The 27883-nt window shown below is 40.4% G+C and overlaps 1 protein-coding gene across 3 annotated transcripts; it reads left to right on the forward strand.

The window, feature by feature from the left end:
* The first annotated feature begins 4364 nt into the window (after positions 1–4364).
* On the forward strand, positions 4365–27094 carry LOC136857605 (trigger factor-like). Of its 3 annotated transcripts, XR_011017564.1 has the most exons (3): positions 4365–4459; positions 7323–7935; positions 7998–8190. XR_011017564.1 is itself a non-coding variant. In XM_068225251.1 (2 exons), exons 1-2 carry the CDS (start codon positions 4453–4455, stop codon positions 27046–27048), a joined length of 492 nt encoding a protein of 163 aa, XP_068081352.1. In that variant the 5' UTR covers positions 4439–4452; the 3' UTR covers positions 27049–27094. The 3 variants fall into 3 exon arrangements, 2 of the variants coding, with proteins under 2 accessions (XP_068081352.1, XP_066992490.2); XM_068225251.1 differs by lacking the exons at positions 7323–7935; positions 7998–8190 and adding an exon at positions 26564–27094 and having other exon boundaries at positions 4439–4459; XM_067136389.2 differs by lacking the exons at positions 4365–4459; positions 7323–7935; positions 7998–8190 and adding exons at positions 21596–21717; positions 26564–27094.
* Positions 27095–27883: the final 789 nt, after the last annotated feature.

A 27883-nucleotide genomic window follows, 5' to 3' on the forward strand; every position in this document is an offset into this window, starting at 1 on the left:
CACTTATCTGATCTACGTCCAACAATATGGCAGCTGATCCAGCACACAACATTCCCGTGCCATGTCACAAGATAGGCCCACTTATCTGATCTACGTCCAACAATATAGCAGCTGATCCAGCACACAACATTCCCATGCCATGTCACAAGATAGGCCCACTTATCTGATCTACGTCCAACAATATGGCAGCTGATCCAGCACACAACATTCCCATGCCATGTCACAAGATAGGCCCACTTATCTGATCTACGTCCAACAATATGGCAGCTGATCCAGCACACATCTTTCCCATACCATGTCATAAAATAGGTCCACTTATCTGATCTACGCCGAATAATATGGTAGCTGATCTAGCACACATCCTTCCCATGCCATGTCACAAGATAGGCCCACTTATCTGATCTACGTTCAACAATATGGCATCTGATCCAGCACACAACATTCCCATGCCATGTCACAAGATAGGCCCACTTACCTGATCTACGTCCAACAATATGGCAGCTGATCGAACACACAACATTTCCATGCCATGTTACAAGATAGGCCCACTTATCTGATCTACGCCCAACAATATGGTAGCTGATCTAGCACACATCCTTCCCATGCCATGTCACAAGATAGGCCCACTTATCTGATCTACGTTCAACAATATGGCAGCTGATCCAGCACACAACATTCCCGTGCCATGTCACAAGATAGGCCCACTTATCTGATCTACGTCCAACAATATGGCAGCTGATCCAGCACACATCCTTTCCATGCCATGTCACAAGATAGGCCCACTTATCTGATCTACGTTCAACAATATGGCAGCTGATCCAGCACACAACATTCCCATGCCATGTCACAAGATAGGCCCACTTATCTGATCTACGCCCAACAATATGGTAGCTGATCTAGCACACATCCTTCCCATGCCATGACACAAGATAGGCCCACTTATCTGATCTACGTTCAACAATATGGCAGCTGATCCAGCACACAACATTCTCATGCCATGTCACAAGATAGGCCCACTTATCTGATCTACGCCCAACAATATGGTAGCTGATCTAGCACACATCCTTCCCATGCCATGTCACAAGATAGGCCCACTTATCTGATCTACGTCCAACAATATGGCAGCTGATCCAGCACCCAACAATCATGCCATGTCACAAGATAGCCCCACTTATCAAGATCTACATCCAGCAAAATGACAACTAATTTAGCATACAATTTTATGGCCATAAATATTCGCAAGATAAGTATTAATGAGAAAAATTCTGCTACCTTCTGTGACGTTACCGTGTGTAAGAGCCTTTGCTGTGACCTAGATGAAACTCTAGTCAAAGACAGTGGATACTTGCTTAAAACATGGCGCCATTTGCACCCACTGTATATAGAAGGCAGAGTTCTGGCACACGGTAATAATGTGAGAAAAAAGACGAAGACTTAGTGTAGATAATGAAATGACGAACTCTGGTTGCCTGGTGTCGATTCATGTCCTCGCTAAATTGATGACGCTAATTCCGGATGGAACCCTAGCCCAAAATCATATCCAGATTATTCAACATTTTTCTGCAAAAGTATGTTGATAATTGTATTTTTTATTAATCTATTTTTCCGCGTGTTGTCTAGCTGTCAAAGTAAAGGAAATTTTTGTTCACACAGAATGAAGTAATTCAATTTTCTACCAGATGGCGAAGAAATTTAGAAACTAAACGACTACTATTGAAGAGGTACATGACTGATATGTTAATTTCTTACGAGGGAGAGCCAGTCACAGTGTTAGCCACTCAACACCACTGAGGTGGAGGCAATTTTTCTCAATCCATTAGCTAGTAGCCACGATCCAGTTCCTAGGATAAATGTTCAGCGTACTAACTTTATGGGTTCGATTCCCGACCGTATCAGGTAATTTAATCTCCGTATGGTCAATTCCTCTGGCTAGGGAATTGTGTGTTTGTGTTTATCTTAACATATGTGTATAAATTGGGCGGCCAGAAATAAAATGGAAGTAAATCAGAAGAAAACAGTCCAGATGGTGTTCAAAAAGATGGGAAAAGTTCGAAGGAAGACATCATCTTGATAAAAAAGAAGCCATGGATAATTGTGAATTCCTTCAGGTACCTGGGGGTAACCCTGCAACCAACAACAAAATTGTTTGGAATCCACATTATGGAGAGAGCAATGGCAGCGACCAAGGGAATGTTTGACATCAAGGACGTCAAAATCCTAAATCTCTGTCCTGCCTTAAAACTCTTCGAAGGTAAAGCCATTCCGACCCTGAGTTACGGTATAGAACTTATTTGGCAACATTTCAGTGTAAAGGATCCCAAGAATAAGAAGAAACCAAAGGCCCGTACATAAAGTTGGCTCTAGGACTGTCAAAATACACACCATCAAGATTATTATTATACGAACTCGTGAAAGAAACTTTCCTGATGGAGGACCTAAGAATAAGATTTTCGATCCATTTCATGACCAACTGCGCAAAAGTTGTGCAAGTTAGACAAGGGAAGAGGGAAACAGTATCTGAGTTTTACACTACAAATGTAATGCTAGATCGGTTATGGACAGGACCCAAACAAGACATTCGTCATTTGACAACGGGATTAGCGGTGTATGATTACCACCACAAAATACGTAAAAACAAAACATTACATGAACCTCAATAGGACTGCCTTCGTGATCTCCTTAACCTGCTGTGTGACAGATGCCATATTACCAGCCGTGAAAAATGAATAAACTCAATCATTTCCTGTTGTACGACGTGATATTCATTCTTTATGCACACATGTGAGCAATTATTACATTAATTAATTAACACATTTCGTATACGGTATATATATATACAACACATTACATTAACCACCACTGAAACACATAGTATAAAATCTATCCTCCACACAGAGTGGACGTCAGAAAGGGCGTTCGGCGCTAAAACTGTGTAAAATCACATGAAATGCTGACACAATTAATTGGACATAAAGGCCAGGAAGAATAACTCTATAGTGGTAATATGAAAAGAAGCGTTCTGACTGCTAACCCAGGAGGGAGGGCCTACTGTGATGCCGTTGCGCGGTGTTGCCACATTCCTACTTTCCTTTCTCCTTCTCGCTCTCGTATTTGTTCAGAACGCTCTATCCTATTGTAGAATGCCACAAGATCTAACGGGAAGTAAAAGGTGTGGCAACTCGACGCGAACAGCAGGCACGTCTCCATGTTGACCGAACCCCTACTCCTTCTTGTCTAGCCAGGCAGTAAACGGACTCTTCCTTCGGTTCTTTTAATACTAGGACTATAGTAGTCACAAGTTATTTCGAGGATTCAGCTGGCATTTTACGGAGCCATTCTGGATTTCTTCCCGACCCTCTGTCTATGTAGGCAGCCTTATTGTCTTCGTATCAGAGGGATCCTGGTTAGTTTTATGCCCAGCTTGGATATTTTAGCAACGACTGATTAATTCCTCTGATTCATGGACTCAGTGTTTCTGTTTTTCTCAATACAAAATTTCTTCATCTATTTGCAACACACCACTTTACTAATCAAACCCAAATTAGAATATATATTTCCCAACTCACCACATAGGGTTGGCATCATAAAAGGGCATCCGTGATAGCCGTGTGGCATAGTTAACAAGTAGGCTGTGGTACGAATTCCAGCTGATTTATGTGCAATATATGAAACGAATATTCTAGTCCATCTGATTCAAATTACACGTCAAACTGGAGCTGCCGATGCTATGATCACGACATGTACAGTCATGAAATCCACTTTTGTTTCTTGGGAAGGCCATTCGGCCTTAAAACAGAGACAAGTTCACATGTACAACAAAATTCGCACCCTCGAACCGACTGGAGTGTGGGTGAGAAAAGCAGTGTAACAATTTGAATTAAAAGTAGAAGCGGAAGATCGTTGATTTGTCTTTATTATTCACCTTCTATTTTTTTACTATTGGCTTTACGTCACACCTACACTGATAGGTTTTATGCCGACGAGACGATGGGATAAGAAAGGGTTAGGAGTAGAAATAACGCCGCCGCCGTGGTCTTAATTAAGGTACAGTGCCTGGTGTAAAATAGGAAACCACGCAAAACCATCATCAGGGCTACCGTCAGTGGATTTCGAACCCACTATCTCCCGAATACACGCTCACATCTGCGCGCTCCTATCCGTACGGCCAACTCGTTCGGAGTTATCTCGTCTCCAATATGGTAAACGTATAGGCTTAATTAACATAATAATGTACTTAAGCTTATCACTTAAATGAAATATCTTGGGTATCATTCAATAATAAACCACTCAAAGTTGTCAACGAGTCAATTGATAGACAGGAACATATGTTCAGATGTTGACAGGAATTCTGCTATTAACGTCAAGATAACGTGATAATTTGATATCACTTTACATATATAAAGCTCATTAATTCAATACTACTATAGACAGTTGATTGAGTTCTTCTTCACCATGAGAGGTAAGTGCCTTGATCTCAAAGAGCTCAGGATTACTAAGTTTCACTTTGCTTTCTTAAAAAAAAGTGATCAATAACTTAACAGCAGAAGTTCACATTATCCGATGGTTCCTTTAATGAGTACTTTTTTCTCGTATTCCTCACATAATACTACCCTCAAGCAGCTCATAAATTTTCTTTCTTGAAAATTAATTAGGGACGTTCTTGCACTGCTAGATTTTCGGCAACGCTAGAATGGGGATCTGGTTAGGCTGGGAAATGACTGTGAGCTTAATTGAGGTACATCCCGCCGTTAGTATTATGTGAAAATGTGAAACCACAGAAATCCATCTTCAGGGCTGTAAATGATGGGGCTCAAACCCATTACCTCTTGAATCCAAACTTACAGCTATACCACTAGTACCGCACAGCCAACTGACTCGGTGTTCATAGTCCTATTCCAACACTAGAGGTATATGGTTTGGTGATTAGTGGTTATTAAGGCGTTAAGAACAAACGTAACAATAATATTATTATTAATAATGCTGTATATCATAAGAGCTGATACTCAGAGCCAATATTCAAAGAAACTCTCGGCAATGAAAGAGCTGGCATGAAAGTGAACGAAGAAATCAACAACGTCAGATATACTGATGATATAGCCCTTCTTACAGATCCGGACCTAGCATTATAGCACCTCGTTATTGTAGTTAACGCAGCCATTTCAAAAGATGGTATGAGTATCAACATCAAAAAATATTATGGTTCTCAGCAAGAGTCATAATGTTCTCGTACCAATTAAAATAAGTGAGAAAATGTTCGGAAGGGTAAACAGATTCAAGTGCCTTGATGATAGGTTGATCATCAACTAAATCCGGATAAAGAAACCAATACGAAGATTGACTTATCGAGAATGAAGCAGTTACTCTATAACCCTGGGTTTAATTTAAATCTTTGAATTGGATTTGTTAATGCCTTTGGAATCTCAAAATAGCTATGGAGCATTTGAGATGTGGGCATATACACGTTTGCTGAAAATACCTTGGACAGCATGGATGACCAACCAAGGAGAGACAGAATGCTACTTCACAGCATTAAACTAAAAAGCAGCTTATCTAGGTCATGTACTTAGAAATGAAAGATATGAATTGCCTCAGTTGATTATGAAAGGGAAAATCGAGGGAAGGAGAGGAAAAGGCAGGAGAAGGACTTTCTCCCTCTCTAATATACTACAGTAGACAGGTCTGAAGCTATCTCGTGGGAAGAAATGTCCGTTCGTATCGCCATTTAGAACGCCTGAAAGGTATGCATAGCCACTTAACGACGTGGAAGGACAAGTTGCCGGATTAACTCCTAGCCATTCCAGTGTAAGGACACCTGTGTTATCACTGCTGTAGAGCGGATTGTCGCCTCGCCAGGCTGAATATTCCTGTTGTACTGTATATAACAATGTGAACGGACATATGTCCCTAGCAGGTTCCACAGCTAATTAGAACAGCTCAGGACAGAAATGCTTGTGCCACAATTATCACCAACTTTCTTTAAGGTGACGGCATGACAAGCAGAAATTATATCACAAGGAGAAGTTTCATGATAACAGAGAATAAATGTTAAGAACATAAAACAGGAAAATGAATGTATGAAAACAAGAAACAGTGATATACGAAAATAACAAATTACTTGAAGTAACATGATAATTACAACGTGTTCCACAGAAATTAATAGAATATAACTTTTTAAAAAAATTACAATTAACACAACATATTAATTGCAACGCAATCATCTATCAAAATTGATAGAGTATAATTTAAGATATTTCAATCCAAGTATTACAGTATAATAAACACAACGTAATCAGGTTGAAATTTACTGATAAGCTACATACTGTATTTCCAATACCTTCACTCTTTCCCGTAAAACAAAATGTCGATGTCGTGTGACCCATCATGCATGTGGTTTTGAGTTACAACACTTTGTTTTGAGTTATCGCATAGGTTTGAGTTCATGAGCACTGGTGGTTTAGTAACAGCGACCACCGTGCAAAATGTTGAAAAGATAGCAGATGGTCACTGACTCTAACCGCTATGGATGAACGGATAATTTTTTTGGTGTTTACCACTTCTAATCAATGTTCTGAAAATAACCACTTTGATTTACAGTAGATTGAGGAGTATAGTGACTTAATACTATCTTAACACATTAATTGAAGTACCACCACATACAGATTTATATAGAACTAGCTGTAGTACCCGGGACAATCACTTAACTTGTGCATGATGATTTTTGTCCACCCCTCACATTGGTCCCCAGACTCTGAGGCACATCGCTACGAATACCTCTCTCTGGTAGTGGCTTGTCGTCACATACTCGCTTCCTTGTTCAATGTGACCTTTCAGGACTATGTTTCCACATTAGCGATGCCCGACTTTGATACAGATTAAACAAAAAAAATCTAAATAAATGTCGGTACGGTAAAACTGTGTAAGTCATAAATTATCAGAAATTGTATATTATATACTTTTGTTACGTATTACTTATCGATAGGACCACTAAAAACAGTTATTTTTTGAAAATTTTAGGATTTCATCTAAACTACCTTCTCATTCAGTGCGAATAAAGATATTTAATGTAGTGCCGTATTTCTCTACATTAAATCCCGATTTTCATTACATTCTCATCAGCCAGAGATGACGGGAAATTAAAAATTGCATTTCCTTCTTACTGATGACATTCTAAGCAATGTACAGACAAAACTCTTATTTAATAGATTATCAGGATATTTCAGTATTTCCTTCCCTTCAACCACGAAACATTTCCCTGTATAAAAGAAACCAAGATGTAAAATTAGAAAGAAAATATTAACATACACGTTTTAAATATGTTTCAGTTCTTGTAGTTCTGTGTGTACTTTTTGCTCTGGCTACGGCCTTCGCCGCTGAACAGCAAGCCCAAACTTCTGAAGAGAAGAAAGATGTCGACACACCAGCTCTGAGCTCCGAGGATGCTCAAGAAGTAGGCAAACCTCACCCCCATGGGCATCACGACCATGACTGGGACCACCACAACCACCACAACCACCACAATAATGACTGGGATCACCACCACCATCATGATGACCATAACAACGACCATCACCACAATGATGGTGACAATGACAACCACCAGCCTGACCCAGCCAACTTGTGCGCAGCCGCTAGAGCTGACAGATGGCACTTGCCCTACCCTAAGGACACACACAAGTTCGTCAAGTGTGACCTGACCACAGGGAAAGGTACAGTCTTTACCTGTCCATCAGGTCTCGTCTTCAACCCTGCAATCCAAGTCTGTGATTATGCCTAACAAGTAACTTTCAAGTAACTCCTGAAATAATTTCTAAATTGTGATTTTATCCGAAACGAAATATAATGTGAGATACTTATTATCAAAAGTATAACAAGTATGACTTAATATAAAAATTTATTGTATTTTTTTCCGTTGGACAAATCAGACAAATATGACAAGTATGACTTAATATAAAATTTATTGTATTTTTTCCGTTGGACAAATCAGACAAATATGACAGGTATGACTTTATATCAAAATTAATTGTATATTTTCCGTTAGACAAATCAGACAAATATGACAAGTATGACTTTATATCAAAATTTATTGCATTTTTGCCGTTGGACAAATCAGACAAATATGACAAGTATGACGTAATATAAAATTATTGTATTTTTTCCGTTGGACAAATAAAAGATTTAGAGCACCTTGTACATTCCATGTTACTTATATCCATATTTAAGCTACCAAGGGCTTTGAATTCGTTGAGTCGAGGGGAAAATATATTAATTCTCAAAAATATCATTTTTCAACGCCAGATCGTCTTTTTATTGGAGATTATTAAATGGAAATGCTGAAAATATCAAGAGGCATTCCATTTTGAAAAACCATATACAGAAGAAGTCGTCTCCGTACTGGCCATGAAGACTCTTGGAGGGGTGGAAGTTAAATGCTTCCACTATCTGTAACCTCGGTTCTTAGTGAGGTAGAGTGGTTATCTCTACGCCCGGCAGCCTTTACCCTCAGGGATTAACCTGGTACTTATTTTCGGTGTAGGATGAGTGAATCTCAGGGTCATGAGCACCTGCGGAATTTGAAATTTCGTTTCTTAAATGTATCAACTTCTCAGAGGGGAATCGAACCCACGTCCTTCCAGGTGATCCAACCGTGCCTTTACCACCTCCGCCAGGCATTCCCTACGCAGAAGAAGAGGCTACTAAAACCACCTGAAATAATTTACAGTTACCCGCGAGATATCCACAAAACTCTTACCAAGATGCTTCTAATCCATCCCTTTCTGGGATGAGGGCTTGCACTCAGCATAATCGAAATTCCTCTGTCACTACTCATCTAAATTGCTCTTGCAACCCATTTCGGAATATTAGACTACCTGGTTGAAAGTTGTCCTTGGTTCTTTCTCTGCCTTTGGAGTACCGTTCAGCCAACACTAGTGATGAAATTTTGCCTATTTGTCTACTTTATTCCTGTGTGTAGAAACGTAGGATTTTAATATATAAATCCCTTTTAGGCTCTCTTATAAATAACTTGTTAATTTTATTGTGCATATAAATGCCTATGTCAAGGGATCTTGCCTATTTCGACTACACTTGTCTATGTAATGCCTTTTGACTGTATATAATGAAGCTAATTTTCTTCCAGTGCGTTATATTCTGGCTAGTGCAGTCAAAATAATTATTTTTTTGTTTCTCAACATTTGTTTATCCACTACCAATGAGAAGAATCTCTGAAGTCCTTAGAAATAGCGTTTGGAGAATTACTTCAGAACGGACAAGGAACAATTTGACCACATAGCCTTCCACCCCTCTCACCTCCTAAGATGATATGAGAGAACCAATCAACGTCCAACTAAGTTGTACACCTCTACCTCCCTCTCACCGCAAATTTTTGGGTGCTTTGTCTTGAGATCGTGTTCAGATCTACATTTGAAGTATTGTGTTCAGCATTGCCTAAAGAAAAATCTTCCAAGTCCTATCGGCTGAAGCAGTGGATCACTGGAGATCCCAACTTCACTACCGATAGAAGGGTAATCTTCTACCAAGCCTAAAGTAAGGAGATAAATTCATTTGTCCCTTTTATCCTTTTGTGATTGAGAACTACGATAAAAATTTCGTTTTAGCTTTTATAGGCCTATTCTAATGCATAGTTTGTGGCTATGCTATATAATTCAGGTCATGGATAATGAGGATGCTGCTTGTATAAGCGAAGCCAAGAAAGCCATGCCCTGCCCATCGGTTCTGTCAGATTTGGAAACTTCAGCAATCTACTGTGAACCATCACAGAGTTGGAGAGGAGTAGCATGCTCCTTGTGGAGTCCCTTAGGATTAGGAAAGTAGTTAGGGGAAGTCTTGGGCAAGCATCTGGAAAAGTAACCGCTATCAGAAAAAAATGTTTGATACGGTCCTGGAATGGAATCCGGGGTGGAGGGATGTGATAAAAGTAGCCAGTATGCTACAAAATGAGTAGGCGAAGCAGTAGACGTAAAGCCAGATGAACTGGCTTAATTCAAGTTTTGTTCCATCACTTCATGTGTTTTTGAGAGATCCTTCTTACAGTACAGAACAATTCTTTATGACAATAGAACAAGATTGTCACCCGAAAATATTGCGAATTTCTTACTAGTAAATTCCTTCTATAGTTACTGAGTGTATTATAACTAAATTTGTATGGCTATTTTACAAAATTTAAGAACCTATTTTGTCTATTATAAGTGCTATATGCCTGCCTATTTTAACTGTTTTCTGTGCCTATAATTCCTAACACTAGCTTTCACTCTTGTCCACATCACTGGATCGATGTCCGGCTCCATGACTAAATGGTTAGCCTGCTGGCCTTTGGTAACCGGGGTCCCGGATTCGATTTCCGGCAGGGTCGGGAATTTTAACCATCACTGGTTAATTTCGCTGGCACGGGAGCTGGGTGTATTTGTCGTCTTCATCATCATTTCATCCTCATCATGATGTCCAGGTCACCTACGGGTGTCAAATCAAAAACCTGCAGCTGGCGAGCCGAACATGTCCTCGGATACTTCCGGCATTAAAAACCCTACGCCATTTCATTTCACTAGATCGATTCTCGCTATATGACCTTCTCACAGAGCGAGTTGACCACGCAGTTACGGGTGCGCCACTGGGAGCTTGCATTCGGGAGATAGTGGGTCCGAATCCCACTGTCAGCAGCCCTGAGAATAGTTTTCAATGATTTCCCATTTTCGTACCAGGCGAATGCTGCGGCTGTACCCTAATTAAGGACACGGCACTTTATTCTCTCCCCTAGCCTTTAACTATTCTATTTGTGTCGGTGTGACGTAAAGCCAATTGTAAAATTAAATATGACGTCCTAGATTTCTCTTTCAACGTCTGATTTCAGTGTTTTGCAGACAGTCTTTCAGGAAAATTCCCGCAGGGTTGGGTGGCTCAGATGGTAGAGCGCTGGCCTTCAGAGCACAAGTCGATGGGTTCGATCCTGGCTCAGTCACGTGGTATTGGAGGGTGTTTAAATACGTCAGCCTCGTGTCTGTAGATTTACTGGCACGTTGAATAACTCCTGTGGACACAATTTTCGCACCTTGGATTCTCCAAAATCAGTAAAAGTAGTAAGTTGATCGTAAAACCAGCGTTATTATTACTATTTTTTTTGCTAGGGGCTTTACTTCGCACCGACACAGATAGGTCTTATGGCGACGATGGGATAGGAAAGGCCTAGGAGTTGGAAGGAAGCGGCCGTGGCCTTAATTAAGGTACAGCCCCAGCATTTGCCTGGTGTGAAAATGGGAAACCACTGAAAACCATCTTCAGGGCTGCCGATAGTTGGATTCGAACCTACTATCTCCTGGATGCAAGCTCACAGCCGCGCGCCTCTACGCGCACGGCCAACTCGTCCGGTATTACTATTATTATTATGTACATAAAAACCAGAACAACTTGAAAGACTAGAGATAGGAAGTTCATGTTCACAGATCATGTGCATTAGTATATTCTGAAGAAATGATTAGCATTTTAATCATGTCGGCCCTCATGTTCAAGGTCCATATCGATATCTCGGCGCACCACCAGCGATTGGTAAAACATGCCTGCGTCTCTCGTTGTCGCTATAAATCGAAGGTAATGGATCGGTGTGACTTGAGCAGACGTGCAGGATACCTCGCAGACGTATGCGAGAACCACACCGTCAAATGAGTGAGCTTGAAAGAGGGCGCATTAGTGGCGTGAGAGAACGTGATGCATCCATCCGGAAAATTGCTGCTCGTGTGGGACGAAGTGTGTCGTTAGTGCAACAAGTGTGTACAGAATGGTTCATAGAAGGCCATAGAATACGACGAGATGGGTCTGGTCGCACCACCCAGAGACTCCCGAGAAGATCGACACCTCATCCGAATGGCATTGCAGGACAGATCTGCATCCTCCTCGGCCCTGGAGCAACAGTGGAACAGTGTAACACATCGTACGCTATCAGGAGTGACAGTCCGTCATCCACTTCTCCGCCTTCCTTGGACTAATGTGCATAAACATGCTAGACTGCAATGGTGTAAGGAACGACGTCACTGGGGACAGGAATGGCAGTATATAGTGTTTTCGGACGAATCCAGTTTCTGTTTGTTTGAAAACGATGGCCGAATTTTGTTTCGCCTCAGACAGGGGGAGAGGCATCACATTGATTGCATTCGCACAAGACACAGCGCGCTTGTCAACACAGCGCCATCTTATAACAAAGTATGACTGTGACGTCACATATTTAGCACAAATTTTGCCTTACGTTGAAGCGCTATTTCATGAAAAAGACTTTCCATATTTTCAATTTTTCTTTTTGCAACAGGTATCCACCTCTTTTATATGTCAATTGAAACATTAAACATAAACGTAAATACTCTCGGCGATATACGCTTTCTAATAATAGTAAGTTGAATACTCTCGGGGCGATATACGCTTTCTAATAATCGTAAGTTGAATACTCTCGGCGAGATATACGCTTTCTAATAATCGTAAGTTGAATAGTCTCGGGGCTATATACGCTTTCTAATAATCGTATGTTGAATACTCTCGGGGCGATATACGCTTTCTAATAATCGTAAGTTGAATACTCTCGGGGCGATATACGCTTTCTAATAATCGTAAGTTGAATACTCTCGGCGATATACGCGTCCTACCCAAACACTAAAAGCTTCTTAACATATTTTCTTTCCATGTATCCTCTGTCGAAGAAGGTAAGTCTACGTTAAAAACTATCTTGAGGCTTTCACTGCCCTCATGGCTGAATGAACAGCGCAGCAGTCTCCTACTCATAGAGCGCTGATATGATTACCAATTGAACCGAAAATTTTAGCCTCATTTGATTCATGTCTGTGACTCAGTGACTGAATGGTTTGTGGTTGTCTTAATTCTGAACACACTGCACTTCCAGTCATTCTCTACTTCACTGGAAGAGTTGCAAATAGTGTGTTATCCATGATAAAAGGAGAATCGATGCAGTAAATAATAGTATGCTATATAATGTGTTTTGTGCTGATTTGTGTGTAATAAATGTATGAAGAAATAAATAAGTTTGGAATTATGTGTGTGTACATTATCCTACCATTTACTATCGTACCAATATTAACGGTTTTCTACATGAAGTGAGTAGTTATCAGCTTTTGTCTACGGTATCTGAGCTTCGCATTAACGACAGACACTGTAAATTAACCCTAAGAAGTCCAACATATTTTCTTATCACATGTAAGGCGAGTGGGGGCGGGTTCTTGAACACACTGAAAAAACGTAACTTTTTTGCCTGATATAACTTTTAATAGGTTACAAACTGTGAAGTTTAACTAAATATAGCCTTTTCATCCTAGCAACAAATGCAATAACCTATTAGTTCAAGTTTTACGAGTTGTTGCACTTACGGCATTGTCCTGTGTGTCATCTTCACATTTAGACATAACTTCAACATCACTTTCAGCTGATTCAGTATCACTTGAACGAAATATTTCAATCTCACTAGTTTCACTAGTATCACTTTCACTATCTGTGAACTCACTTCCAAGGGCAGATTTGTTTAGTTCCTGAGCAATATCATCTTCATCCAGATAATTTCGATCCATCTCTTGCGATTTACAACAGTCTCTTTGTATGATACACGGTTGATGTTATCTGTCCAATGTGACCAACTTGCCACTTTGGTAATAAAATGCTAAGTATTTGCTGCCATCTTTGAAACACGAAATTTCTCATTCAAGTTTATACTCTCAGAGTAGTCGTGGCAGATCCGTGAATCAATCACGGGATTTTTTTTTTGCTAGTTGCTTTACGTCGCACCGACACAGATAGGTCTTATGGCGACGATGGGACAGGAAAGGGTTAGGAGTGGGAAGGAAGCGGCCGTGGCCTTAATTAAGGTACAGTGTGGTGTGAAAATGGGAAACCACGGAAAACCATTTTCAGGGCTGCCGACAGTGGGGTTCGAACCTACTATCTCCCGAATACTTGATGCTGGCCGCACTTAAGCGACTGCAGCTATCGAGCTCGGTAATCACGGGATATAAAGGGTGGAAAGTAAGATCGCTAACTATTATTTAACCAGATGATATACTCAAATCACATTCGCTTATTATCGTTATACTTCAAAAAATTCTGTACCACGCGTGTCCAAGAAGGAATTTGGACGAGCCTACATTGAATTGTGGTTGCCTTCTTCCAAATACAAATTTCCTGAAACCTTTTTCGTGTTTTCTTATCGGAAACAGTCGGAGGAACAATAAATAAAAGCATAACGGCGTTTCTTACGCATTTAGGGATGAAAAATCTGAAATATCTGAGTAGTGTGTTCCAGGAGCTCCTCCCCCGCTTGGACATCCTAGGGTTAACATACTGTATGTTCTCGTTACTTTATTCCTAACCGTCTGCCACTGACAAGGTTAATGCCCCTCCTTGCCAGCAGGTTATGATAGCTTTAACAAGCATACTGAGGAATAGAACATGTTCACATAAAACACAATCTGCTGTCCGCTAGTAGAAGAAACTTGAACATTTCATTCAGTGTAAAATAACAGACATGAAAGCCCGCTACTGTAGTCAGAGGTACAATTCATACCCGCTGACTGAGACAGACCCCCTGTGGGTGGGGGCGGAAGAATAACACCCACGGTATTCCATGCCTGTCGTAAGAGACGACTAAAAGGGGCCTCAGGGGCTCTGAACTTTGGAGCGTGGGTTGGCGACCACGGGACCCTCAGCTGAGTCCTGGCATTGCTTCCACTTATTTGTGCCAGGCTCCTCACGTTCATCTATCCTATCCGACCTCCCTTGGTCAAATCTTGTTCTTTCCGGACCCCGACGGTATTACGTATGGGGCCTAGGGAGTCTTTCATTTTCATGCCCTTCGTGGCCCTTGTCTTACTTTGACCGATACCTTCATTTTTCGAATTGTCGGACCCCTTCCATTTTTTTCTCTCTGATTAGTGTTATATAAAGGATGGTTGCCTAGTTGTACTTCCTCTTAAAACAATAATCACCATCACCACAATCACTGAGATAGCCTGGGTTTATTACTCGACTATGTCTTAATATAAAGATTTCATAAATTTATTTAATCTCACGAATATGACTAAAGATATAGTCGTAGGTAGGAACGTCATGTTGAATAGCATATTGAACGCTATGTTGAACATCGTGTTTTACATGATATTCATCATTGCGTTCGATATCGCAACCAACCACCACCAGTAATTGTGATTACATCCCTCCACACCATGTGTTCAAACCAGGCACACAGATAGCCGGATGTTAAGAGTAAGCATTTATGGAGATTACTTTCATTATTGCTGCTTTTTTGTATTGTTGTCAATGGAGATTGTTTTATACCCTTGTCAGAAATTATTTCAAAAATTGTGTAAATGTTTTTATTTTAGAACTGGACTGCATTAGTTGGAATGAATAATCTTTGAGTATATTTTGAGAAAAATGAAATCATAGTTAAACCAATATTTTCTTTCTACTAAAAACAAATGAATAAATATAGTTTGTACCAGGCGAGCAAAATAAAATGGGCCCGGAAAATGTTTAAAATAGAACTGACACGGGATTGACCCTTGTTAATAATCATCACAGAAAATGCTGGAAATGGCCTCATCTGAAGAAATAAAAAACTGTGGATACAAAAGTACTGACCCCACTTCACTCAGAAACCATCGGTAGTACTCAAGACGCGAAGGTTCGTCTGGACGCTTTAACGCTTGTACAACAGTAAATTTGTAAGGATACAGATGTAGGTCCTTTTTCATAATGTTTTGACACGACGGTTCCTCAGTTCCCACTTACCCAGATAAACGGCGTCGAAATTTCGTCGGATTTTGTTCCGGGCTTTCCTTCACTCGAGCAATGTTTACTGGTGTTCGAAATCTTTTCCGATAGTTCTGTATTGTAGACTTCGCTGGAGGTATTTCCAAAACACTTCCAGTCTTAAACTCTTGCACTAAAAGTTCCGCGCAGGTTTTCCACGAATCGCGCTTCGCATAACACTCGAAAATGAGCACGCGCTGTTTTATCGTCAGTACGATTTTGTGCTGCATTCAACTGGTCACTAAACACATTTACTTTTCTCATTCATCCATCCATTAATTATTTAATTAATTAATTAATTAATTAATTAATTAATTAATTAATTAATTCATTAATTCATTCATTCATTCATTCAGTCAGTCAGTCAGTCAGTCGGGGGATGCGGGAGGTGTGCTCCCGCTGACATGTGACAGCAATTGATTGGCGCATCAAAATCACGGTTACCAGCATTTCCTGTGATGAGCAGTTCTCCTTTCCATCAACAAGAGTCCATTTCACGTTAGTCTTATAAATATTTTCCGCGCCAGTTTTATTTTTCCCACACTGTATAAGGGAACCACTGACTAGTGGTTGAATATAAGTGATCATTTTCTATAAAGGTGAAAGTAGCTAATACCTAATTGCTTTATCCTGAGCTTACTGGCTCAGATGGTAGAGCGTTAGTTGCCGGACATTTGCGATCACTGAGATAAACTTCTGCCCACTCACAGAAATTCCCCAGTTGCCACAAGACATTTGTGGTCATTGCAGCAGGGGGTGGGCCTCATTAGATTAATCTCGGGGGATCCCCGCGAACCTGCCTGAACACCTGCTCGCTCCTAGCAGATCAACATTTTTCTCCCACGGGCATTATTTAGAGATTGATACCTTTAGCCACAAACACCATTCTATACCGAAACTTCCTGGTGTGAGCACTGTATTTAATATTGTGTGCTGTAATAGAGTTGACAGTTACTTATCAGAGAAATCGTTGTGCACTCTACAAAGGTTAAAGAATCAACCTGGCATCGTCACCTGGGTGTGTCTGAAGGAGAAGAACAAGTATAAAGGACGGCTGAGGACAAGAAGCGAAGAGATAATTCATACTGTCATTCATCAGTGTGGACCACCTGAAGGAGCGGCCTTCACAGTGAAAATTCAGGTTCAAGAGAGAAAGAAGAGAGCAAGAGAAGAGGCGTCTCCACTATCACAGATTTGGGTGATCTGCATAACTGGGACGACGACTTTGTCACTGATATGCCAGCTCAAGAAACTTTAACAAGAACATTGCGTCCGCAAGAAATCATCCACGCGGACTTCAAGTAGAGCCAAAAAGAAGTGCTCAGATAATTCTTAAAGAAGAGGCGTTAAGGATGAATAATGACTGCCCGTTCCTTTTAGCTGACGACGGCATGGGAGAAGGAATTATAATTTTAATGCCGAAAAAGGTATAGAAAATCTTAGGCATTGTGCGCAATTTTTTATGGATGACACGTTCAAGAGTTGCAGCATGCAGTTCGCCCACATATACACCATTCACGCAGACCTTGGTGGCCGGAGTAATGAAAGCAACGTGTATCCAGTCGTCTTTGCATTCCTGCCTAACGAAAGGAAAGAAACATATTCGTTTCTTTCACCTTATCTTGGAAGCGGTTCCCCAATGTAATCCTAAAAAATAACTATTCACTTCGAAGCAGCTACGATATCAGCCCTAAGAGAAGTTTTTACATCAAAAGAGTTAAGAGGCTGTTTTTTTTTTCACATGAAGCAATCTCTGTGGAGAAAAGTACAGGAACTTGGCCTGACGAGCGACTACAAGGAGAACGAAGATAAACATCTCTACATCCGAACGTGCGCTGCTCTGGCATTTTTGAAGCCAGATGACGTCAGTGAGGGATGGCTGGTGATACATTCTCAGGCTGCTTCTACAGGAAAACTTACTGGCTTCTTCGACTATTTTGTTGACGTATAGCTTGAAAACAGCAAGATACCAATCACTATGTGGAGCTGTAAAAAAAGCGACATCGAACAACAAATGCTGTAGATGGAAGGCATCACAAGATCAACTCTTTAGTTGGAAATCCACATCCTCGATTCGACGATTTGGTGGCTTGTTTAAAGAAGGAAGCAGAAGCGACGTACTGCATGTACCTGAAACTGGAGCTCAATCTTCAAATCATGAGGAGGAAGACAAAATATGTGAAGAAAGATGACAGGATTGAAAGAACCCTTAAGAAATATGAAGAAACCAGCCACATCAAGTCCTCCTTAAAGGCAATTTCTTACATAGAAGAACCAGCGTAATCTTCTTGCTGCTTCAGGTGTTCCTATTGTAAATGGGTATGTACAAAGAAACAAAATTATAACGACGCTTACCTAAAGTCGACAAAAATAATTGACGAAGCTTAGTTACAACTGATTTTAAACACGCCAAAATAATTTTAATACAATCACTATGCCAGTCCAAAGCCTGGATAAAGTGTGATGGGAATCAGCATTTTAAAACATATAATTTACTGTCGACCAAATTATTGTATGTACTCGAGTTTGGAGGCTGTCACCCCTATGGGTGGGGGACGAAGATGAAGAATGCATCCACGGTATCCCCTTCTTGTCGTAAGAGGTGACTAAATGGTGACCCAGGGGCTCACAACTTGGGAGCGTGGGTTGCCAGATTCTAACCTGCCAAGTTGGGGCCAGAAGCCAGCGCCTCAACCGTGTGAGCCACTGAATGCGGCATTTCTAATTCTTTACCATCCCATTTTCTCCGAAAAATATGTTAGCGTGACGTTAGACTACCAGAAATAAATAAATTACTTAATTAATTAATGATGTATTGACTTTTGTTTTTTAATGAAGGACTGGTGCAGAATAGAACTGTATTTTACCTTCGCCTACCTTTAATTATTCTACGATAAATAAATAGGAAACTTATTTTTTGAATTAGCCTCTGATGCTTGTATATACAAATTCACTTTGTGGTGTATTAGAGTTTAAATATCAAATATACGAGCTTGTATATCTGCTGACTCTTTATATCGTGGTAGCCACGGGACCTTTTCGTGATTGTGCTGATTACTGCTTTTGTGAGAAAGTAGAACGGTGCCACCATCCTCCCTTAAAACTAATTAGAAAGAAAAGTCTAATAAATCTGACTCTCTTTTAGGGAGAAAAGAAGGGAAAGGCCATGAAAGACATGAACATGTAAGACTGCCTGGGCTTGGCAAACATCGTACCGTGGGGATCGGAAGAGAACAGGAGTTGACCAAGAGAGGTCGGATAGAAAATATAATAGAATATATTTATTTATTATCTACAGAATTGTATGTTACCAGAAACTTGACTTGACTTGTTCATCTCCTTCAGACACACACAGTTGACGATTTCATGTTGAATTTCCCTATACTTTCTGTGCATGTAACTATTTGCCTTATTAGTAACTGTCAAGTCCATTACAGCACACAGCAGTAAATACACCAGGAAGTTTCGATATAGAATTATGTTTGTGCCTGAAGGTATCAGTCTCCAAATTATGCCCGCGAGAGAAAAATTGATCTGCAAGGAGCGAACAGGAGCTCAGGCAGGTTAGCAGGAATACCCCGAGATTAAGCTAATGTGCCCCACCCCCTGCTGCAGTGACCGCAAATGTCTGTGATTTTGTGATGACCGCAAATGCACGGACAACAGAGCATTGGCCTTCTGAACTAAGTTGGCGTGTTCGATCCAGGCTCAATCCGGTGGTATTTGAAGGTGCTCAAATACCGGTCGCTTAGCATCTCCAAAAACCGTAAAAGTAGTTAATAGGGTGTAAAATTAATGGATTTGCTGCATTTCATATCAAGAAAATTGCAACAAATGGATTTGGAACTGTTTCCTTTGTTCAAAATAGTCAATGTAAACCACACTCAAAAATGTCACCAATTCATTTTCTAGTGTAGTTTTATTTCTGCTCTGTACCGTCAATTAACATTAAATATTATAAGTTAAATTACTTAACAAATCCATTTGAACAACAAAAAATTTTCAAGCAGCAAACAACATTAAAAGAATCTCAACGCGAAATTCGCTATAAAACGGCATGATTGTGGTAATGCAGGACTGTGTTAATATTTCGCGTTTGGTATTCCATTTCGCGATGGGTCGCGATTGTTTCATCTACATCAGGACCCCTCAGATCCTGACCATGAACAAAATTATTTTCTGTATGTAACATGTACGCTATTGATTATCGCGATGTCTAATAATAATAATAATAATAATAATAATAATAATAATAATAATAATAATAATAATAATAATAATAATAATAATAATAATAATAAGGAAACCAGACATTGAAAACATTGAGAAATAAACAAACGTAAAATCATAAGAAAAATTCTAGGTTCGAAATTTACAAACGGACAATTCCAACTTAGAGGCGTACAGGAAATCAAACAATACACAAATATTTACAGTGATATTAAAAAACGCAGGCTAAGATTCTATGGTCATACTAAAGGAATGCATCCAGACAGACTTACCAAACAAACAGTTGAATCCTATGAAACTTTGAGTAAGACAATGAAATCGATTGGCGAACTTAAAACCGATTTGAAACAGGAAGGATTTACACCAGCAGATGTCCAAAGTCCGCCTCTGTAGTGTAGTGGTTAGTGTGATTTGCTGCCACCCCCAGAGGCCCGGGTTCGATTCCCGGCTCTGCCACGAAAATTTGAAAAGTTGTACGAGGGCTGGAACGGGGTCCTCGGGAGGTCAACTGAGTAGAGAGGTATTCCATTCCCACCTCAGCGCTACTCGAAGTGGTTTTCCGTGGTTTCCCACTCCTCCTTCGGGCAAACACCGGGATGGTACCTAACTTAAGGCCACGACCGCTTCCTTCCCTCTTCCTTGTCTATCCCTTTCCATCTTCCCATCCCCCACCAAGGCCCCTGTTCAGCATAGCAGGTGAGGCCGCCTGGGCGAGTTCCTGGTCTTCCTGTCCAGTTGTATCCCCCGACCCAACGTCTCATGCTCCAGGACACTGCCCTTGAGGCGGTAGAGGTGGGATCCCTCGCTGAGTCCGAGGGAAAACCAACCCTGGAGAGTAAGCAGATTAAGAAGAAGATGTCCAAAACATAATCCAAAATAAATTGTAAGTTGACCAAGGAAGAATACAGGAACAACCTAGTCTGAAGATAGAAAAGAAGCTCACAGTGAACGAATGAAAGAAATATGAGCATAGAGGAAAGCAAATGTACGCCTCTAAGTACTTTGCGTAGTCTTAATAGGCTTATTCGCATATAATAATAATAATAATAATAATAATAATAATAATAATAATAATAATAATAATAATATTGGCTTTACGTCCCACTAACTTCTTTTATGGTTTTAGGGGACACCGATCTGCAGGAATTTGGTCCCACAGGAGTTCTTTTACGTGCCAGTAAATCTGCCAACACGAGGCTGACGCAGTATTCGATTTTCGAGGCCCTTTCATTTGCACGCCTTTCATGGCCTTTCACTTTATTTTTCCGATATCTTCATTTTCCGAAGTGTCGGACCTCTCCCATTTTCTCCCCTCTGATTAGAGTCAATAGAGAATGTTTGCCATGTTGTAATTCATCTTTAAACAGTAATCACCACCACCATCCATGAATTGGCTTCATTATTCAGCCTCTCTTGTGCAATATGATAAGCTTACAGGCATAATTAATGTAATAAGAAAGCTTATCATCTAAATGAAATGACTTGAAAATCATTCGAATAATAAAGCACTCAAGGATGTCACTAAGACTGACAAGAACATATCTTGTTCAGATCTTGACAGGATTCTGCTGTTGATGACAAGATAATGTGATAATTTGATAACATTCCGTGTATATATTAGCTCATTAATTCAGTGTTACTATAGACAGTTGATTGAGTTCATCTTCATCATGAGAGGTAAGTAAGTTTGTATTTCCTATCCAAAGAGGACCTCACATTCTTTGATGTTTCATTCAATACCACCGTCAAGGGTTTCGTAAATTATTGTTAATTTTTACAAGTAATTGACCTACGTATTATCACTGATAGATTTTAATCGAATTTGAATGTGAATACAATAGGAAGTAGCGGCTGTAGCCCTAGTTGTGGTACATCGCGGCAATACTCTGGTGTGAGAAAAATTGAAGTCCAACTTCGAGGCTGTAAGCGATGAGGTATTCGAACCATTTCACCAATAAAAACTCACAGGCATACTACTAGAACCACATAGAAAACTCACTCGATGTTCATGATTTATAAGATGTGCATTGGTGTCTGCGGTGACATCCGATCTCAACACTTTCCTCTTATTTGGGTCCGTCTACTCCTTTCCAGACTTCTCATCAAGCCACGTTTGGTGGACTCCAAGTTTCCAATTAGCAGCACTTTCGGTCCCATGCTTTCGGTAAAAATAAATATTGGTCACAGACATATGGATACCGGTCCCTTGGGTCTCACTATATCGCCCTTTGATCTCTCTGTGTTAACGGGAGTATCAATGGCCTATCCTGATAATGTTAAGTTTAACAGATTTACATCCCGGTTCCAGGGGCTGCCTGGCCGAGGCGGTAAAGGCGTAATCGGTTCGTCGGGAAGGACCTGGGTTCGAATCCCCGTCAGGAAGTCGTAACATTTAAGAAATGAGATTTCCACTCCCGGAGGTGCATATGGCCCTGAGGTTCACTCAGCCTACACAAGAAATGAATACCAGGTTAATTCCTGGGGGCAAAGGTGGCCGGGCTAACCACTCTACCCCATGAAGTGCCGCGGTTACGAATAGTGGAAGCCTTTACCTTCCACCACTTCCAAGGCCTTCATGACCTGTACGGAGATGACTTTGCTTAGCTTTTTACATCCCGGTTCCTTTGGAACTGTACAAAGTAATAAGACTCAATTTTGATAGGATGTAGATACGTTTCTGTTACATTCACTGACCTTCTTTCGTGGTTCTGGCTTTATTAAAAATCGAGATATGGAATTTTAAAATCAAGTTCGCACATTTTAAAATTTATTTATATTTGAAAAATATTTATTATCAAAGTATTCTATGTGTCGTATCTCTACCATTGTAGGTCCATATAAAGACAATAATACTGTTAATGAGAGAGAAAAATTTCAAAGCTCTTTCCTAAGTTGTTCCTGAGGAAATGGGAAGCATTCCGAAAGAAATGCAGTTTATCAGAAATCACACTTGAAATTGTAATGCCACTTACAAGACGTGGACGGTAACATATTTCTTACCACATAAAAACAGACGTGAAAGAATATCATATTGACCAGTGTAGTCAACTTATGCAGCAGGATGTTTACTATAAATCAACATAAATCACCGCCTTCTAGAGCAAGTAGTTAACTGAGCAAGTGCTCACGAAATCTGGAGATGTCGGCACGACGTATAGCCCCCAGAAAAAAAAAATCTGGAGAAATGACTTGTGCGGTAACGTATTATGTTTAGATTTATAAATAGTTATAGTCATCCAAAATCAATGAAACATACATCAAATTAGAGATAAAACTCCAAGTTACAATTTTACATAAAAACTAAAAATATAATATTTTACCAATACCACATTTTATACTCCCCTTAAGGGGTATCGGTTATGAATTTATGGGTACTACTATGCAATTTTTGGTCATTATATCCTAAAAACAAAATGAAAGGGGAAGAATTTTGAACTAAGTACAAAGGTATTAATTGCGTCACTAGCTACTATTCCATTTATTCAATACCACTCTCAGCTAAACGCTCATGGGAACTGATCTTCAGGAATCCTGCTCTTTAATATCGTGGTATCTTCTCACAATGTACACGATTCTCTCCTGGTTCTGAGTGTATTTCTTGTTCAGAAAAGGCCTTCCGTTTCTTAGTCCTGCAAGAAGGTGTACAATGTCCTGTTCGTTATGATGTTGTTCATTTTCTACCGTTTGAAAGGACTTCCAGATGGATGGGTGTCACACAGAAACTGGAATCTGTCATGCGACTCTTCTAACAAACTGTTTTTTTCACCCGATACATAAACATTATACAGGCAGTAACAATGTATGTTGGGTATTCAGCCCGAAGGCTGGTTTGATTCTCTTCAGCTCCCCCAACAGCTGTCATAAATAGACTAGGCATCACTGAACAGGCGTACTAGGGAAATGAGGAGTGAGGTAGTTTCCCGTTGCTTTCCTCACCGAGCCAGCCGTTGCTATTACATATCAGTCTGCCAAGCCCACTGAAATGCATGCACCAACCGACCCTATGAGCTATATTTTCACATCATTCATAACAGGGACTGGCTGCATAAGCAATGGTATTACTAGCATCACTCATACCTCAGTCACTTTCATATTGTCAAAGCCAAGAATGAGAAAGACTGAGACAGGTCAATGAAAGTAACAAATTTTATATAGCCCATACCAGAAGACATAGTGCACTGTAAACACTACATCTCGCCAGCAAAGGCATGCTGTAACAATAATGTGTGCCAAATTTTTCGCGATACATTCCTCACACGTAGAAGAAGAAAATATGGTGTATGAACATGGATCCATTTCCATGCCCGAACTGATTTTCTATTACTCTGCGTTAACAATGGAAAACACGCAGGAATAGAATGTACCAGCACACTACATGAATCTATTACTTAAATGGCATGTTCAAAATGCCCTCGGTTAACATGCTCAATACTCCAGGGATACAAGAGCTCATCCGAAGTTCAATGGGACGGTTGGTTTATGCTATGCTGAATGCATATATCTAGTTACCTCTATATCTGAAAGTTGTTGAGGATTCAGCGGTCTGTCTTGGTTTTGATTTTTAACTTGCCGTTTAAAGGTATTTTTCTCTGAAAACATCGCGAAGACTTCCTCCCCTGTGATTCGTAATACAGCATGGAGAACTGTTTCGACTACAGATTTATTTACTTGGACTGAAGCATGTCCGTTCAGAGCATTTCGTAGATCGGGTTTAACACTGGCAAGATGATTATTGCGTTGGTCGGTGCCATGTAGAAAGGTAGATTAAGTTCAAACACGTTCACTTCCACTTGTAACATCTCACTGTGCTTGATCCTATGTCCTCACACCTCTAATAACGACGTTTACTCTACTTGTTAAACTTGTGAAAATGGTACAAAATTGCACTCAAGACCAGCATAGGTTTATTTTTAGTGGAATAAATTATTGCAGCCACGTTACATCAGAGTTGACTTTACTGCCATTCACAAACTTTTATTACTATTTTCAAATTGTGTTTACCATCCGACTCGTTGGCTGAATGGTCAGCGTACTGGCTTTCGGTTCAGAGGGTCCCGGGTTCGATTCCCGGCCGGGTCGGGGATTTTAACCTTCATTGGTTAATTCCAATGGCCCGGGGGCTGGGTGTTTGTGCTGTCTCCAACATCCCTGCAACTCACACACCACACATAACACTATCCTCCACCACAATAACACGCAGTTACATGGCAGATGCAGCCCACCTTCATTGGAGGGTCTGCCTTACAAGGGTGCACTCGGCTAGAAATAGCCACACGAAATTATTATAATTGTGTTTATCATTGCTAGTAACATATACATAATCCTCAATTGAAATGAATGACCAAAATCATAGAGGGACCAAAACATTTGGACAGAATTGGTCGCTGGACCGAAATGCCTCATTGACCGAAGTGCTCTGGTATCAAAAATGTAAAGTGACCTTAATAGGGGAACCGAAACAGCCTGTATCGCTAGTTTCCATCTAACACCGACAGTTTATGGTTTGGTGATTACTGTGATTGTTAAAGTAAGAGCAGGTATAATAATGATGAAGCTGGCCCCACAGTGTAGGAGTACCGTGCCTACCTCTTACCCGGAGCCCCCGAGTTCCATTCACAGCCAAGTCAGAGATTTTTACATGGATCTGAGTGCTGCCTCGAGGTCCACTCAACCTACGTGATTACAATTGAGGATCTGTCTGACGGTGAGATAGCAGCCCCGATCTAGAAAGCGGACGAGTGGATTCGTCGTGCTGACCACAAGACATCTCGTATTAACAATAAGTATTATTCGAGGAAACGGCTGCATCAAGAAGGGTATATGGCCGTAAAAGAGGCCCAAATTCCCATATACGACACATTTTACAGTCCTGACATCCACAGTGTGCCGAAAGTGGAAGATTAATATTAGTAGTAATGATACCAAACTGAAAAGACAATGACACCTCCGTACAGGCCATGAAGGCCCTTGGAGGAGTGAAAACTAAAGGCTTCCACCATTGTTAACCGCGGCACATGATGGGGTAGAGTGGTTAGCTCTACGCCCGGCCGCCTTTGCCCCCAGAAATTAATCTAGTACTAATTTTTGGTGTAGGCTGAGTGAACCTCAGGGCCATATGCACCTCCGGAAGTGGAAATCTCGTTTCTGAAATTTTGCGACTTCCTGGATACCAAACTAAGAATTTGCTTAATAACGAATAATAAAAAAGCTTAAAAGTGTAACTGTATGAAAGTAAGAAATAAAAACACGAGATTAAACGTTATGATGTAATAAAAAATACAAACGCAATCGTAGAGAAATTCAAAGATAACATAAATATTTCCGTACCCCACACTACGATTTACAGTTGACTGAGCGGTACAACGATTTATTACTAGCTCCGCATTGTATTTACATATTCACACACAATTATCAGAATATTAGAGTTTTCCTTCAATTATCTAACATTACCTGTAGAAACGTAGTTAAAAATCGAAATATAAAAAAAGCATTAACATGTACGTTTCATCTATATCTGTTCCAGGTCTTGTAGCTCTGTGTGTACTTCTTGCTCTGGCTACGGCCTTCCCTGCTGAACAGCAAGCACAAGTTTCAGAAGAGAAGGTTGTCGACACCCCAGCTGTAAACTCTGAGGATGTTCAAGAAGTAGGCAAACATCACCCCCATGGTCATAACGACCACGACTGGGACCACCACAACCACCATAATGATGACTGGGACCATCACCACCATCATGATGATCATAACAATGATCATCACCACCATCATGATGACCAAAATAACGATAATCACCACAATGATGGCGACAATGACAACCACCAGCCTGACCCATCCAACTTGTGCGCAGCCGCCAGATCTGACATGTGGCACTTGCCCTACCCTCAAGACGTACATAAGTTCGTCAAGTGTGACCTAAACACAGGGAAAGGCACAATCTTCACCTGTCCATCTGATCTCGTCTTCAACCCCGCCATCCAAGTCTGTGCTCATGAGGTAGCCTTCAAGTAGATCCCTCATTCTGACGTTGTTCAATAAACACTGATTTTAAAAAAAAGTGATTTGATTCCAAAATTAATTGTATTTGTTTGCACTGTACAATAAAACAAGACTAACATCCTATGCATTCTACTCGTATGTTCCTTATACCAGCTACCATGCGCTTGGCAGTGGCGGAGTCCAAGAAAAAAGAAATTACCAAATATATTTCTGTAAAATTTCAACGTCGTCTGCTGGTCTTGTTAATGGAGTTGGGAAATAGCCCTACGTAGAATAAAGTCTGATAAGTATAGCTGCTGCTTGAAGTTCTTCACAGCTATCCTCGATAAATCTGGCAGAAATTTATCCGGATCTATAATGGTAAAAATATCCTTCTATAGGAAAAACGAATATATGCTCACGATCTACGTCTACACCAATACACACGTACCATATCTACAGCAAAGTAAATAGAACATACATTTTATCTGGATCCTTAATAATAAAAAAATCTCAAACATACAAATTTGCCCGCTGGTTTCATTGTCAAGTTATTTGAACAGGTGCGATATCTGTTCTATCATTGTTTTAGTAAAAATATAAAGATGCAATATACAGGCTGGTCAGAAACAGTTTGAATCGGGTATATGAGCGTTAGAGGTTTGATCATACTGATAAATAATTTGAAAAAAATACGTCAATACCTCGCGCCATGGTCATTTAATCAGCTGCTGAAGTTAGCCTATCAGATCATTTCGCTGGCGACGTCAGATGGGCTTTGAGAGGCGGTGTTGCTAAATCTGCACGTGGATTATAACCAGCTTGAGAGAACTAATGGAAGAAATAAAATCCAGAGGAGGGACTTGAA

The sequence above is a fragment of the Anabrus simplex genome, chromosome 1 (genome assembly GCF_040414725.1).
Source record: "Anabrus simplex isolate iqAnaSimp1 chromosome 1, ASM4041472v1, whole genome shotgun sequence".
In the NCBI taxonomy this organism is placed as follows: domain Eukaryota; kingdom Metazoa; phylum Arthropoda; class Insecta; order Orthoptera; family Tettigoniidae; genus Anabrus; species Anabrus simplex.